This window comes from Palaemon carinicauda, chromosome 6 (genome assembly GCF_036898095.1).
Source record: "Palaemon carinicauda isolate YSFRI2023 chromosome 6, ASM3689809v2, whole genome shotgun sequence".
Lineage (NCBI taxonomy): Eukaryota > Metazoa > Arthropoda > Malacostraca > Decapoda > Palaemonidae > Palaemon > Palaemon carinicauda.
Genome location: NC_090730.1, coordinates 3,375,776 through 3,394,014, shown reverse-complemented (window position 1 = coordinate 3,394,014; position 18,239 = coordinate 3,375,776). Strand labels below are relative to the sequence as shown.

General features: G+C 37.5%; 1 protein-coding gene across 1 annotated transcript in view; it reads right to left on the bottom strand.

Annotated features, from left to right (window-relative positions):
- The window catches only part of hppy (MAP4K3-like protein hppy), a 151,104-nt gene extending 133,728 nt beyond the window's left edge, over positions 1-17,376 (bottom strand). The window contains 2 exon segments of the mRNA XM_068374874.1: positions 6,637-6,694; positions 16,927-17,376. Of these exon segments, the coding sequence (XP_068230975.1) occupies positions 6,637-6,694; positions 16,927-17,064 (196 nt within the window). The 5' untranslated portion in view covers positions 17,065-17,376.
- Between the last annotated feature and the right edge of the window lie 863 nt (positions 17,377-18,239).

The window sequence follows — 18,239 nt, the reverse complement described above, 5'->3', positions numbered from 1 at the left end:
TACATAACCTATATTTCATAAGATATCTGGTGTTGCAAAAGCTAGCCTAGGCTATACACAGATGGTTTTATGATACAGCAGTCGTCTTATACTACCGATATGAGATAAATTCATAAAAATTTGCTCAAATTTTCTACCTCGTCTTATACGAAGGTCGCCTTATACGTGGAAATATACGGTATTTTAAAATATCAACAATTATTTACATATCACTCCAGCTTTAGTTCATCTAGCACATTTAAAAACAAATAACTTTTAAAGAATTATACATCAGCTGGAACTTTGAGAAAAATTTGAGGATCTTTTATTTTTTAAACACTTTCTAAATTAGAAATTCTTCACTACAAAATCTATTGTTTGTAAAATATATTCCAAACGCATATTCATTCAATGATCTTTATCTTAAGCAGGGTACTCTTAGACCTGTGCAACAACTCATGAAGACTAAAATTTTACTCGATAAGTTTTTTATTTCCATTCACGCTTGAATTAGAGTCAAGAGAGAATACAATACTTTATTTTTTTCTATATTAAAGTTTTAAAATTATAATGACACTAGCTATGATGAACAGTTATTTTAGGAGAATACCACTCTAAAATCAAACCACTGTTCTCTAGTTTTGGTTGTCATAATCTCTGTACCATGGTCTTCCACTGTCTATGGTTAATGTTCTCTTGCTTGAGGGTGCACTCAAGCACACTATTCTATGTTTCCAGTCCTCACACACTCAGGCACACTAATCTATCAGTTTCCCTACTTCCTTTCCTCACACATTCAGGCATATTATTTGGTTTCCTTATTTACTTCCCTCACTAGGATAATTTCCTTATAGGAGTCCTTGAGCTTAGAGCATACTGCTTTTCAAGCTATTATTGTAGCTTACCTAAGAATAATAATAATAATAATAATAATAATAATAATAATAATAATAATAATAATAATAATAATAATAATAATAATAATGTTTCTCAACACTTCCAATTATCAGTAACTTAATTTGAAAATTATATTCCAACATCCTTTAAACTACTGGGATCCGTCTGTAGAGATCAAGACCTACTGAATGCTAACGATGCTGCAACACATTGGAACCAGTACTGCCATTGTAAGATATGAAGAGAGTACATACATATACCAAGGCATTTTGCCCAATTTTGGGGGGTAGCCGACATCAAACAAATGAAACGGAAAAGGGGACCTCTCCTCTCTACGTTCCTCCCAGCCTGACAGGGGACTCGACCGAGTTCGGCTGGTACTGTTAGGGGTGCTACAGCCCACCCTCCCCCCTTATCCACCACAGATGAAGCTTCATAACACTGAATCCCCTACTGCTGCTACCTCTGCGGTCATCCAAGGCACCGGAGGAAGCAGCAGGGCCTACCGGAACTGCGTCACAATCGCTCGCCATTCATTCCTATTTCTAGCATGCTCTCTTGCTCTCTCACATCTATCCTCCTATCACCCAGAGCTTTCTTCACACCATCCATCCACCCAAACCTTCGCCTTCCTCTTGTACTTCTCCCATCAACTCTTACATTCATCACCTTCTTTAGCAGACAGCCATTTTCCAATCTCTCAACATGGCCAAACCACCTCAACACATTCATATCCACTCTAGCTGCTAACTCATTTCTTACACCCGTTCTCACCCTCACCACTTCGTTCCTAACCCTATCTACTCGAGATACACCAGCCATACTCCTTAGACATTTCATCTCAAACACATTCAATTTCTGTCTCTCCGTCACTTTCATTCCCCACAACTCCAATCCATACATCATAGTTGGTACAATCACTTTCTCATACAGAACTCTCTTTACATTCATGAAGAGTAAAATGCAAAAATAAAGTTGAAGAACAATTTTGTTGAAGAGATACATATCAGTAACAATACCAATCCTGGTAAAAGATATTAGATTGCACGGACCTACTCCTGCAATGCTTACCAACACTTTACTTTTTTTTCTATACAATAGAAATGTATGTGGGTTAGAAGGGAGGAGAACAAGGCCCTCAGATTAAGTTAGGTTGAGAGAGTAATGCGTGATTATAGCACATACCCCTAAAATATAGCAAACATCATGCATACAAACATTATACGGCACTGCCTATTGACTGCTTCAGTGATAGTAGCGTACTATAAAATTCTTGTAGCTATTTATTTGTGATCTTTAAAGTTAATCAAAACAATTCCTAAGTACTGTAGAGTATTTTAGCATAATTGTTACACAGTATTTTGTTTTGAATACTGTACACAATTAAATGATCATCAATTCATTTACTGGACTTCTGGGCATTGATATTAACTTAAAGGATAGACATTTTTACAACATTTCTTTGGGTAACTTAAACTACTAACCTGGGCTAACGTAGGTTATGCAACCATATATCGCTCGCTTGCAACAACAACGTCATAACTCAAAAAAAAATGTATTTTTGAGTTATCCATATAGACATTCATCTTCAAATGTTGATTTTTTTGGCAAAAGTGTCATAAGTGTAGCTATAAAATTGATCGCTAGAGGCGCTAAATGTCCTAACGACATAACATAATATGAAAGTATTTTAATTGATTAAAATGGCTCTCCTGAAAAATAGCTATTTTTGAGTTATGACGACGTTGTCGCAAACGAGCGATATGGAATTTAGGACTCAGCCACACATTCCTTGGAACTATTATTACGGGTAAAAGATGGATTACTGTGTAATTTCTTTTCATTTTTAGGCTAAGAAAAACTACAACACTCATCCAAACACAGCTTCCACTGTTACTCTGCTGTAAATGTACTCAGGCCCCAGTAACGATCCCCCTTGTTTATATTAAGACCTCTCAATCCAGAGTGGTACAGGTTGGTAAAACTGAGATTCTGTTACACTAGAGAAAGACAAAGTATGATTACTGTAATTGGTTTAAACTGAGCTTGATTTTTAAAATAAAACTAATTATTTCAATACTGTACAGTACTTATCTAACTTTCATGTTCTGTTTATTCTTCAAAAAAAAATTCTACTGATAAAAATAAAAAAATATATTAGACTTATTTGTATTTTTCTCAACAATACAAACCCAAGTCTTTTAAATGTTTAAAGGTCGCTCATGAATGGCAGAGGCAAGGGACAGTGACATCGCCCTAACAATCAGGACAATGACCTAGAGACTGACCATATATTAGATGATCAGTGCCCAAGCCTCCTCTCCACCCAAGCTAGGACCAGGCAGTGGCTGCTGATGACTCAGCAGATAGACCTATAGGCTCCCCCAAACCCCCCAACCTTAACTCACAAGGATGGTAAGGTTGCAGACACTAATGGCACTAACGAGTCTGAGCGGGACTCGAACCCCCGACTGGCAAATACCAGGCAGAGACGTTACCAGTTAAGAAACGTATCAGGCCACTTTCATAATGAACAAACTTGTTAAAGGTCAAACACGCATCATTCAATTATAATACAGTACTGTATAAGGAGAAAAGGGCCCAAAAATTATGCAAGCTCATAAGTAATAATGTACAAACAAACCAAATCAAGGTAACAAGATACACTATATTCAATTGAATGAAAATGCCTTATACCAACCAGTCATGACAAGAATGCAGACAGAGAAGTATATTCAAGGTCAGATAAACGAGCACAGGTGCAGATTTGCTGCTAAACAAATTGAGAACTAATACAAGTGTTTTCAGAAAGCAAGACAGATCACCATAACAGAAAAACATTTCTATACCTTTTTACTACGATCTTGCTCATTACAGTGACATTTAAACACAGATTACTGCCTTAAACGAGATATAAAGACATAGATGTACTGATAAGTCAGTAATATGCATATGTAATTCTAATTAGTAAGGAATAATTTACTGTTACAATCACGTTATCAAAGTTAAAGGACCAAAAATTCACCTTTATATTTATTGTACGCTTGAAAGGCAAAATTTCAATTGATATACTGTATATTCTTACCTAAAATCCCTTTCCAACCCTATCAAAAAGTTGCAATACTTTTTACAGTCATGCAATAATAAATCATATGTATTCAAAAAGCAACTGTTCACACCAGCACTTAAGAGCTAATTCCATAAAACAGCTCTATCATTTCTTTTATACGTCACACAAGATGGACTGAGCAGCTGATATTGTTAATTCATTCTCCTCATTTATTTATTTCCTTATTTCCTTTCTTCACTGGGCTATTTTTCCCTGGTGGAGCCCTTGGGCTAGCAGCTGATATTGTTAATTTATTCTCCTCATTTATTTATTTCCTTATTTCCTTTCCTCACTGGGCTATTTTTCCCTGTTGGAGCCCTTGGGCTAGCAGCTGATATTGTTAATTTATTCTCCTCATTTATTTATTTCCTTATTTCCTTCTTCACTGGGCTATTTTTCCCCTGTTGGAGCCCTTGGGCTTATAGCACCTTGCTTTTCCAACTAGGGCTGTAGCTTGGCTAGTAATAATAATAATAATAATAATAATAATAATAATAATAATAATAATAATAATAATAAAAATAATAATAATAATATGGGATAAGGAATTTAATGGTCCGAATGTTGTCTAACAATTAAAGAAACATTTTCTGCTTAAGACCAAACAGGAGAGCAGTACTTTATGCATGGATAAGTTAAACATTTCCTCAGGATAGAAATAAGTTAAACATTTCCTCAGGATAGACAAGCATTGAGAGACTTTTTCAAGATACTGTAACAACTTTTATGCAACTGAAGAAGAGAGAAAGATCTGATGTTTCTCAAAACCAGATTTGTAATTAAGAATGACCATGAAGTTGAAGAAACATTGTCAACAAAAATATGTAGGTTGGGGGATCCAGTATCCTAACTCAGATAATAGCCATAATTTGCGAATTGGTAAATGTTAAACTTTATTCCCCGTATTCTGCACCATCCACTAATTTTGGACAGATTTCTCTAGAAGAAATTCATCAATTACAATTCTATACTGAAGAGCTGAAATCAATGCATTATTTGCATAAACAAGCTTGTCCTCAAGGCCAAACCCTGTATCAAGCACAAATATCACAAATTTTAAGGAATTTGTATTTTTCCTAACAGTACTTGCCTCAAACTACTTTGTGTAGTTTCCCCTATCTCCGTTTCCTATAGTGGGTCCCTCTGTGGCGGATGGATACTCGCCCTGAGGCAACCCGGGTCAGCGTGCGAGAGCATGGACCTAGGTCTCGGTCACCAGTAAGCTTCTGGTCGCGGCGTAGTTCACATCTCGCCGCTCTCTCACATCCCGTGCAACCCTTTGTGTCCCCGACCCTTTGTGTCCCCACGTGGTTACAGCGTGTTTACCGATTCCCTTGTATCCTTTCATCCACCTCTTTCCCCTGTGTTCTTGTGTTGCTTGGTGCTTTTGTGTTCTAGTATGGATCCCCAACGCCGTTGCCCCGGGCCTAAGCCCGGTAAATCATGTGGTGCGTTCCTGTCTAAACCGGAGGTTGACCCGCATACCGTGTTTATCATGCAGGGGTAGCGTGGGACAAAAAACACTACCCAGAGAAAAATTAGCATCTTTTCAAATCATTCTACTGAAGCTTCAGATATATAAGCTCTCCTGACCACAACAGATCCACAAGCCAAGCTAAGAAAAAAGGATCCATAACAGAAGTACAGAGGAAAGGAAAGATTTGTTTGTGCTTCCATATACAGTACTACGATTAAAGGCTTAGGGAATAAAGACAAATTCTTAGTAATTTGTATTTCTCCTAGCTATACTTACCACAAACCACATCTATAGAAGAGTCCTGGGATCCTCCCAATTCCAACCAGAATAATTTAGGAAGCCCTGTCCCCAAATTCCCACACCTAATGCCGCCAGGAATGACAAGAGGTCAACTCCAGCCTTGAGCTGGCACAGGAACACCATTTCAGTTCTTCCAAAACATCCCTAACCCCCACATGTGGGATCTCGCGGGGAAGGTAGGGCGAGCAGTAAAACGATGTGGTTCGTGGGTGTCAGAACAAACACAAATTAGAAGCCAGAGGTGAAGAAGGCACATGGTCATCACCAGTGTCTTCACCCCTAGAATTACTAACAGAAACAGATTTTCCAAAACAGTTGATCAGCCCTAGTGAACGGTCATAAGCTAGCCAAGGACCACAAGATCCAGGGTCACACAAGTGGTTGGAGATATATTAAGGGTCTAATGACAAGCAAGTAAAGGCTCAGGCAGTTAAATCGGTGAAACTTCAGAAGTTCAACCTTGCAGCAAATATTTTAATGTTTAAGAGGCTGATATAAGTCTCTTCATAGTTTATATATGACAGATCTATTTCAAGTTTGTTACAGATGTTAAAATATTTCATTCAATACTTCTCATGTAGTTTTATTTATATCCTTATTTCCTTTCCTCACTGGGCTATTTTTCCCTGTTGGAGCCCTTGAGATTATAGCAGCTTGCTTTTCTAACTAGGGTTGTAGCTTAGCAAATCATCATCATCGTAATAATACTACTTAACCACAAAAGGCATTCATACAATAAAATACAATAGTTTGTACTTTTGTTAGAACAAATCATGTTATGTTACAAAGAGAAGATTTGACTTATTCAACAGTTATCCACTGAATAATGAATTTCCCAAAGTCTGTATCACAACAATGTAAAACTATTTCTTACCGGGTTCCAGTTTGATGACTTTAATTGCAGCAAACTCATTCGTAATGAGCCGTTTCGCCTGAAAAATAAAAATAAAAGTATTTATTTCAATTTAACCATACTTCAATAAATGAGAATGACAAATCGGAATATAACCAGTCATTAGGCTGGCTAGTTAAAAACTAGGCTTGAATATGAAATATTCAAACAATATGGAGGAAATTCTGAAAGAGCAACAGCATGGAATGCCATTATATTAAGGGTAGAAGAGAGAATAGTTAAGGGGAAACTATATTATCATACAATAGACACTACGATTTACATATAAAAAAAGAATGATAAAGATTATTTTGGGTAGAGGAGAAAGATATTAAACATACAGTAATTAACAATGTTATAAGTGGGCCAACAAACAAGTGCACTGGAGTAGATAAACAAACTGTACAATACAAAATTTCCTACATATCCATTAACTACGTACTTGATGTAATTACTGCAGGCTTTGCACACACCTTTCAAAGCAGAAGTCAACCAATATCGCAATTCTTTTTCAAAGTACAGGTAATCTGTGTTTTTCCTAATTATACAATACAAACCTAAGTCCTTAATAGAAGTATGGTTTCAGCTGAAGCTGGAAACTCGGTTGTTAAAAAGGGATTTTGACAAAGGAAAAATCTATTTCTGGGCGAGGAACCTGTGTCACCCAGTGAAATGCTCCTTAAAGCACCATTTCAAAGGTATAAATACTGCTAAATATACCACAGAAAAAAGTTGCATGGAATGCTAGGAATATATCCAGCTCGCTCACCCCTAAAGGGTGTCGGTATTAAAACTGGGGCGAGTGATACCACTACCAGAGGTCCCTTTCCAATTAGACTTCTCCCTCCTCAAAATCCCCCGTTACTACGAAGTGTCGTTCACAACAGCTACGATTATACTAAACTTTTCAAAAGAAGTTTACTTCTCGTTTACTTAATAAGGACTCCCCCGTGACTTTTAAAGCCATTGTACAAAGTTGTAATGGTGAAATGCAGTATTCTCTCGAGGGAAAACCATCTTTGTTCGGCAGCGGTATGTAAGGAGTTCAGACTGTAGATCGAAAGTATCACTGAATTAATGAATCACATTGCCCCACTCAAAACCTGTCCGGCCCTTACAACAGATGTCCTTCCTCCCAATGATTCTCCAGTCTATTTACAAATGCAATCCCCCACCAAGTCTTGGTCTGTCCCAACATTCTATCCATTCTTCTTCGCACATGCTAGCCCGGCCCAGCCGCCAAAAAACAAGTTGTCCCTCGGAAACAAGGTAACACGACAAGGCTGATCCGACTTCAACTTCAAACAATGTAATTACAGCTACTATATACTATACAGTAATTGTTTATACTGTACTACTATATATTACAGTGATACCTCGGTAGTCGAACGACTCTATACTCGAACAATTCGGAGTTCGACCAAAATTTTCGAGAAATTTTTGCTGCGGTGCTCGACCAAAAATTCGGTACTCGACCAGCCGAACACGTGACGACCGCATGGGCTTTGTGATGATCGCGCCATCTCGGCCACTCTCGCTTGTTCGGGAAGCATCAGTTCTCTCGAGAGCGTCACTCAGACAACGCGCGATCAGCATTCGTTGTGATTTAGTGATTTTCAGTGCTTTTAATTGCTTTTTTAGCTTTCATAATGAGTCCCAAGAAAGTAATGAGTGTTAAGGGGAAGGAGAAGAGGAAAACAGTGCGAACAACGATCGAGTTGAAGAAGGAAATTATAGCGAAATATGAGAATGGTGTACGAGTGTCCGATTTAGCGGTAGAATACGGAATGGCGAAGTCGACCATTTCTACGTTTTTAAAGCATAAAGAAATGATTAAGAAGGCGAATGTTGCAACGGGAGTTACGGCGGTAACTAAGCAAAGGCCACAAGTGATTGAGGAGATGGAAAAGTTGCTTTTAATATTTATTAAAGAAAAACAGTTGGCCGGGGAAAGTGTTAGTGAAGCGTTCATTTGTGAAAAAGCGTTGCATATCTATGAAGAATTAGTGAAGAAAAGTCCGAGTACCAGTGAAAGTGATTCATTTACATTTAAAGCGAGCAGGGGTTGGTTTGAAAAGTTTCGTAATAGAACAGGTATTCATCGTGTTACTAGGCATGGGGAGGCAGCTAGTTCGGATCAAATTGCAGCCGATAAATACGTGGGGGAATTCGATCGGTACATAAATGAACAAAATTTGATCGCACAACAAGTCTTTAATTGTGATGAGACTGGGTTATTTTGGAAGAAAATGCCAGCCAATACGTACATTACCAAGGACGAGACGAAGATGCCAGGTCACAAGCCAATGAAAGATAGGCTAACATTGTTGCTGTGTGCAAATGCAAGTGGCGATTGCAAGATCAAACCCTTGTTAGTGTACCACTCGGACAACCCCCGGGTGTTCAAACGAAATAATATTTGTAAAAGTGCACTACCAGTTATGTGGCGCTCGAACACTAAATCTTGGGTCACAAGACAATTCTTTACTGAGTGGATAAACGAAGTGTTTGCCCCCCAGGTTAAGGCTTACCTCATTGAAAAGAGCTTGCCAATGAAATGTCTTCTGGTTATGGACAATGCTCCTGCACATCCTCCAGGTCTCGAGGATGACTTGAAAGAAGAATACAGCTTTATCAAAATCAAATTCTTGCCCCCCAATACTACTCCCATACTCCAGCCCATGGACCAACAGGTCATTTCAAACTTCAAAAAACTCTATACCAAGGCCCTTTTCAGAAAGTGTTTTGAAGTGACCAGTGACACGAAGTTGACCCTAAAGGAATTCTGGAAGGAACACTTCAGCATCCTCAACTCTGTTAACATGATTGACCAAGCTTGGCGAGGTGTGACCTATAGGACATTGAACTCTGCCTGGCGTAAGCTGTGGCCATCATGTGTCACAGAGAGGGAGTTTGAAGGTTTCCAACCAGAGGCGGGTCCAAGCACTGCTACCCCTGTAATTTCTGATGACACTGATGTCGTTGAGGAAATTGTTGTCATGGGCAGGAGTTTGGGGCTTGAGGTCGACAAGGATGATATTGATGAGCTTGTAGAAAGCCATTCTACCGAGTTGACTGTGGAGGAATTGTTGCACCTGCAACAACAACAGCAGCAGGATCTGATTGTGGAGCAGGAATCTTCAGAAGAGGATGAGGTAAGGGAGGATGTTCCAAGTTCTCTCATCAATGAAATTTGTTCCAAGTGGGCAGATGTGCAGGCTTTTGCTGAAAAATACCACCCAGAAATTGCAGTAGCAAACCGGGCAGTGCATATGTTTAATGATAGTGTCATGTATCATTTTCGAAAAATACTGCAGAGGAGGAAGAAACAATTAACAATAGACCAGTTTTTCACAAAAGAAAAGAAAGCTGCTACATCAAAGCCTGTTTCTCCTCCAAAGAAGAGACAAAGAAGAGAAGAAACCCCTGAAATAGATCTGCCCACCCTTTCATTGGAGAGAGAAACAACTCCTGAAGGAGAACTACCCCGCCACATCATGGAAGGGGACTCTCCTTCCAAGCAGTAACCTCCCCCTTCCATCCTCTCCACATCCATCCCTGTATGCCATCGAACCGCTGCTCAAAGGTATGTTCACTACAGTACAGAAAATGGTTTAAAATTGTTTTATTTTAGTACAGTAAATGGTTTAAAATTGTTTTATAGGATTTTCTGACCAATTTCATACACATTTAGATAATTATTGTTGTTTAGGTACACGTTTTATTAATATTTTGGGCCTGTTCGAGTGCTTGGGAACGGAATAGAATATATACCATTATTTCTTATGGGGAAAAAAAATTCGGTACTCGAACAAATCGGAGGTCGAACACGGATCTCGAACGGATTATGGTCGAGTACCGAGGTATCACTGTATATTGAAAGTAGTGATTTAGATAAAACAACACCAAAATACTTTCCAAAAATGGCTAACGAGTGTAGCACAACATGCATCCCTTGCCCGAACAGAGGAGCAATGACGTAATGGTAATTTACGAGCGAAGAGAGCAACGGTGAAGCAAACTCAGCAAAGACTAACAAGTGATTAAGGACTTACTTCGGCAGACCAATATACTGTGCCCATAAATACGCTTAATTGGTTATGCAGTACAATAGCCACGGTTCTGGACTACCTAGAAAATGGGAATGAAAATTTCTGTTCTCAATGTCCATGGCAGGCCTGGTCCGCCAATATACAAGGGCTCCTTAAAGTATCACTAATTTACCAAATTTTGTTCATGGGAATGAAATTCTTATGCAATATGAAGATGTTTTACTGGCAGTTACATGGACAGGATAGACTAGGCCTCGATCTTTGCAAATCTCTTGGTTAGTCAATTAAATTTTTTGGTGCTAGTGTAGCTTTTATCCTACTAGAATATTCAGTGTTTAATTTGTATCCTACTAAGGATTTAGGTAGGAAAAGGTAAAAAACATATTGATGTATAATTTCTTTCATTTAAAGAGTATTTCTTTACGTTGGAAAAGGTGAATAACATATAATAGTGTTATATAAATTTTGGGATACATTCAAAAGGACACAAAACCTAATATAGCCCACCTAACCTAATCTAGTAATTCCCAGGTCCCAGACCTAGATGGGGACAAGACCCCAGGACCTCCCTTCCCAGGTCACAGATGTAGCCGGGGGAAGCCCACAGGAAACCCACTCCCAGTTTACAGACATCGGCTGGTGGGGCAAGGCCGCAGGACCCCCTACCCAGATCACATGAACGAACCGGAGCTAATACATGTGAATCATAGAATGTCAACAAACAAATTAAAAATACATCAGGAACATAGGATGCCAATATCTTCTGTAATTTTCCATTAATTCATTATGCGTTCCAGAGAATAATGTATAAAGGAGAAAAGGTTAGTTTTCCATTATTTATAGATTCCCCAGTAAATTTTCGCCATCCAAAACTTGGATAGGATACATTCTCCGCAGGGTAGGAACAAGAAGTATGGGTAGGATACAAGCTACAATTGCACCAAATTTTTTCCTTATAAAGCATTATCTTTACAGCATTGTTAATCACCATCTTTCTTTGACTTTCTGTCAATTAGCATTCACAGACTTTGAGAGAAAACGAGCAGTTTGCCACGTTTGTGGAAGTACTCCAAACCAGCCTTGATTTTGCCATTTTATTATAAAATACAGTGGTACAATATTAGTTAGAACATAGCAACTCGCATAATTGAATAGATCTTTGCAAATATTCAATCTAGAGGCCTATACAGTATACTACCATCTGAAATCACTATTAATGAAGTTACAGATATTAATAAAAAATTCCCTTTGTTCGAACAAAGAGCAAAATGTTTTATATTCTAAACTTCTTGCTTATCTGTTTTCAATACTGAAATGTACAATGTAATAAAAGCTCTTACCTCATTTACCATATTAATAATGATGGGCTAAGTTAAGCTTTTGATTATTTTTAGTCTGGTAATGGGAAATTGAAGCCAAACAGATTCCAGAGCACAAATCTACAAGTCCCCCTTTGGTTAAGTGTGTAATCACCCCTTCAAGTTTGTATATAAATGGTTTTATTCTGTTAATTATACAATATTTTCAAGTATTATGATTGAAGTGTAATTTATTTTGTTATTTCTGTTTTACCATCTTACACTGAACAAAATTACATTTGAAACATATATATGTTCGAATTTATTTTAAGTAAAACAATATAAATTATTGTAAATACCAGCCCACAGGTCTACCACATATAGAGTCATGTTCTGCTTGCCAAAACATACGACCAATGAGATAATGTGAAATTGCAAGTGCAGTTCCTAAATCCCTTATAAAAACCATCATGGGGATTCCAGTGGACACGAGCCATCCTCGTGGTTCACCATAAAAGTGTTCATAAGTAAACGTAATTTAGATCACCCCTCACTGGGCTTTTGACCAGCCAGGGCTTGCTTCGCTACTCTTCTGGCAAGCGGTATAATAGAAACACTTGGGCATGCCATTTCGGTCAATATTTTAGGTATAGTTTTTAGTACCAGCTGAACTCGGTTGAGTACCTTGTCCGGCTGGGAGGAGGAACGTAGAGAGTAGAGGTTCCCTTTTTGTTTTGTTTCATTTGTTGATGTTGGCTACCCCCCAAAATTGGGGGAAGTACCCTGGTATATGTATGTATGTAGTTTTTACTTTCAGATGAGCAACAATTGCTATATAATGAACGGACAGCATTTTCAACAAATTACCAAAATAGATCAACATACACTAAATTTTCAAACAGATAGACTCCTCCCTGGTTGTAGTCATGGAGGAATTGTAGCGAAAGTGGAGAAAAATGACTCGTGTAAAACATCCAGAAACTCCTAATTGGAAGCTCTTAATTAATAAAGAAAAAAAAAAAAGGCCAGATAATGATTATGTCATATAAAAACAGAACAGATGGCAAAGAAACAATGTAACAAACGCATGCACAGTAATCCACAGTCTTCCAAAATGGTGTTCACATTCTATTCAAACAATATACAGGTTATCATATCCCAGACCTCATTAGTCACATAGAAAAATGCCAAACTAGCCCGCACTAGTCCATTTCTTATGGTGAATTATAGTTTTGCTAGAAATTAATGTATTATATAATAACCCAAAAAAGTTTAAATCAAGTTAAACAAAATAAGACAGCTTTTGTAGTTGACTGGGATAGACAGGGTCACTAGTTATTATGAAGGTAAATGTTTCCTATAGCACAATATTTCAATTGAAGAAAATGTATGTTTCTGATCTATTTATAAGTACAAATCTGATACAAATAATTGAAGAAAATTAATTTTTTTAATTTCTGGTTTCAATATAGAACAGTGCAATACAGTATTAGTTAGGGCATTGAAACTCGTATGTTTGAATAGATCACCGCAAATACACTACACTGTTTTTGAATCCCATATACTACTGGCGGAAACCTCTATTAACGAAGTTACTGACTATAATGCAAAACTACACATTTTGTCATCTTAGTACATACCACAGGAGTCTCCTTCCACCTGGTAGTTCAGAAAAATATTGATAGGTGGTGCTTCTGTTGTAGGTTACTTGTTATTTGTTTTCAATATTGGCGTATAGAAGATAATTAAAGCTCTTATTTCATGTTAGTAATGAGGGTTAGGGTAGAAACGTGTTCGATATATTTAGTCTGATCATTGGAAATGGAAACAAAGTCCATGTTCAAGCAGAGGCTGAAGTGCGAAGCTATAGCTCACCCCTTTAAGTTTGCACAGTTAATAATTAATGCTGAAATACTAGCCCACTGTAATGCACGTAACAAAACATGCTCTGCTTGCTAGAACATAAGAGCAATGAGATACTGTTTAATCGCGAACAAAGCAAGTATACAACAGAGCAAATACCAATAAATCATTAGACCCCTTAAAGAGGTATTTGTAATACAATGAACACTGCTACAAACAACGCCACAGAAAATGGGATGGAAAATCCCTTTTACTATGCTTTTGGAGCTCCAGGCAAACAAAAGTTTTGCCTGTTTCATTACTGTTACTTGGATGTGATTATTAGAATTCTTTATCGTTACGGTGACTGGTTTTTCAAGACGATGACAAACGGAAACAACAAAGTTTAAAAAGGTTGATTTAAATACCAATACAATTAGACTAGTACACTGTATATTTTAGGGTGATTCAAATGTAATTGATGACTATATCTAGCGCAAAACCATAGGTTTTAAGTCATAGTATTTGATCCATCATAACTCAAAAGCTATGGATTTCCCCCAGGAATCATTATCAAAAGCGTTCAAAACACCACAAAATATATAATAAATCAGTCTTTTCTAAATTTCTACAAACGTTAATTGCACCATTCGATAATTTTACCAACATTCCGAAGGTTATAACTGAAAACCACATTTCAAATGGGAAACAAAATCAAGACTACCAAACCTAACGTTCCCCACCTAACCTAACGTAATGTAGAAGCTGTATCCTTACCTACTTGCCCAACAGGGAAGGAAAGCCCTATGAACCCCGTGACTCCTCATAGACTGACGTATACTTAGCTTACCCTAAGAACTAAGACAGACAAACCTGCGTTTGCTTCCCAACTGACTTTACTCCTGGCTAGGTATAATACTAAATCATATTACATAAATCGTAAAACTGGCTTCATAATATTTATTTCAGACAAGGATAAACTATATTTTCCCATAAATAAAATCAATTTTGACAAGTAATACCCATCCCAGCTAACTTTACATACAACAAAGATTGGTATAATGTGTACAGTACTTTAGGGCGTTCCCAACGTTACTGATGACGATACCTAGCGCAAAACTCATACCTTTTCAGTTATGGCACAAAACTCATAACTCAAATACCACGGATTTCAACAAAACATTATTACTACTACTTAGAGGAACCTTCCATCAGGACGACATGGCTTGAGCCCAAAAATTATTATGACTAACATAAAAAACACCACAAAAGAGACTAAATTCTAGTCTTTTTTTTTTTTCTCCAAATCACTCATTTTATCATTCTATAATTCTAAAAGTTGGGTCTTGATTTATATTTTACTAATTTTCACAAAATTATTTCAGCCAGGTTATTTCAATATAACTTTTCTAATATATTAGTTTATACTCTATTACCATATCTCGCCTTGTAGGATTAACCAATAACAAGTGCTTTTCGTTTCCACCTGTAGCCTTGCCAAGGATATGAAATGGATTAGGCAGGCCTACTTCATTCACACAGACTGTGATAGGAAACATCCTATTTTTTTTTTACTTCTCCACCATAAAAAAACGAATTATGGACCATTCCTGTCAAAAAATGGATAATCTAGGACCCTACCTGTCAAGAAAATGATATTCAAGGACTCTACCTGTCAAGAAAATAACATTCAAGGACTCTTCCTGTCAAGAAAATTATATTCAAGGACTACCTGTCAAGAAAATTGGATAATCTTGGACCCTATAAAGAAAATTTGAGGCCTTTGTATATAAGCGGCCAGTTCCTCGTGTGCATAAAAAATAGTCACCTAACCTAAACTGGCCCCCCCTCCCCTAACCTAACCTACAAACCGTGTAGTTCCCTACTTACTTAACAGGGGGGCTAACAGCCCCCTGCAACCCGGCCCCTTACACTGTCGTATTCTTAGTCTGCCGTAATTATACATAAAGGTGGCCGCTATCATGCATACACCCAGAAAATTATAATCAAGGATCCTACCTATCAAGAAAATTAAAAAAAAACCCTACCCATCAAGAAAATTATAACCAAGGACTCTACCTGTCAAAACAATGGTTAATCTAGAACCTTACCTGTCAAGAAATTTATAATCAAGGTCTCTGTCAAAAAAGAAAAATGGATAATCTAGGAACCTACCCGTCATTGAAAATATATTCAGGGGCTCTACCTGTCTAATAAATAGGATAATTAAGACCTCTAAATAGGATAACCGGGGATCCTACCTGTCATTGAAATAAGATAACTTTGGGCCCTAACTGTCAAAATACTAGAATAATCTAGAATTCTACCTGTCAAAATATAGAATAATCAAGGAGCCTACTTGTCAAGATATAGAAATAATCAAGGAGCCTACTTGTAAAAATAATAAGATAATCAAGGAGCCTACTTGTAAAAATATAGGATAATCAAGGAGCCTACTTGTAAAAATATAGGATAATCAAGGAGCCTACTTGTCAAAATATAGAATACTCTAGAATCCTACCTGTCAAAATAATACGATAATCAGGGAGCCTAGTTAAGAGAATAAAGAATAATCTAGAAGCCTACCTGTCAAAATAATGGGATAATCTAGAACCTGGCCAGTCAAAATACAGGATCACCTAGAACCCCACCTGTCAAAATGATAGGATAATCAAGGAGACTACTTGTCAAAACTGGGATAATTTAGGACCCTACCTGTCAAAATAATAAGACAATAGGATAAAGGAGCCTACTTGTCAAAATACAGAATAATCTAGAACCCCACCTGTCAAAATATTGGGATACTCTAGAACCCAGCCAGTCAGAATATAGGATCACCTAGGACCTCACCTGTCAAAATAATAGGATAATCAAGGACCCTACCTGTCAAAAAAAAAAAAAACTCCACTGTCAAACTTGGGTGGGCCACTGAGGCACAAAATTTGAGACAAAGCTAATACCTTAAAAAAGACATCTAAAATCACGAGAAACATGACAAAACTAGAATCAATAAGAGAGATATCCTACATAGTTCGAAGGATGATGTAATTGAGTAGGAAACGTTATCATATGATGATTACCTTGTAAACATCCCCGTAGGTTCCACTCCCAATACGTTGGATGAGTTCGTATTCATCCTGGGGGTTCCGACGGCTTATGTCTGACGACAGGGCTGCAGCCGCCGCAGCAGCAGAAGACCCTCCCCCACCACCAGCCATAATGCCAAGGCGCTCCCACCACGCCAAGACACAAAAGATACGATTCCTTTAAATGTTCCTTCAGCACTCCAGACGACCTTGTTCAATTGACTGTTCCCCCGTTCAGGAACGGAATGATGGCGATGTAAGGACATGGAACGCCGAACGAAATGATGTGAGAATGGCCACTTGTATCATATCAGTCAGCCATAATGCCAAGTAGATCCCACCACGCCGAGACAGAATATCTATTATTCCTTTGGTCGTTCTTTCGGGACTCCAGAGGACCTCCCGATAGTATTCCCTTGTTCAATTGACTGTTCTTCCATTCAGGAATGGAATGGATATGTTAGGACATGGAACGCGGAACGAAATAATGGGAGATCAGCTACTGCAATCAAATCAGTCCCCGCCCTCCAACATGATTCTTCTTGCGTACAGATGGCGTTGTTCTGAATTGCATTTTTGCATCGTAACCTATTGATATTTTTTTTATAAGTACATCTATATCAATCTAAGGTCACTTGAACGCTCAATAGCGCAAGTTGCAAATTTGGAAGTAGATGTGAGATAAAATACTACATTTAAATACCAATGAAAATCAAATTTCTTTTTCGAGCATCAATTGGGCATTTGGCCATTAATAAAAAGAATGCTGGTGTTAAGCAAGAAAAGAATCATCAGCAAAAAAAAAAAAGAAACTTCAAACTTCTGATTAGATTTATATTGCAATCTAAGCATTGCACGTGCATACATAGGCTACATAATACGATTACAGAGATTCAAATCTCGAAGTCTTGTTTTAGCTGTTCTGAAATACCTTGCTGTTTTACCATTCATTTATTTTTAATATACAAACAATTTATATAAAGTTGATTTAGCTGTAAACGAAATTATTCGCATCGGCAGCTATTTTTATTCGGTTTGATCACATTTATAAACTTAACTGTAAAATTTGTTACCTGCCCACAAGTTTGCATATACAGACCATACCACGTGTCTCATTGATATTATATATACCGTTTAAAGACAGTAAAATCTAAAGTCCTCTAATATTCCTTGATATTTTTTTTATTTATTTTAATAGTAGGCCTAATTAGTTTTGCTTCTGTTTTAGTAAGCTATATCCATGCGATCTAAAATTTCTAAAATTTAACCTTCATTCCACTATGGCAGATTATCTTTGGAGTTTCCTT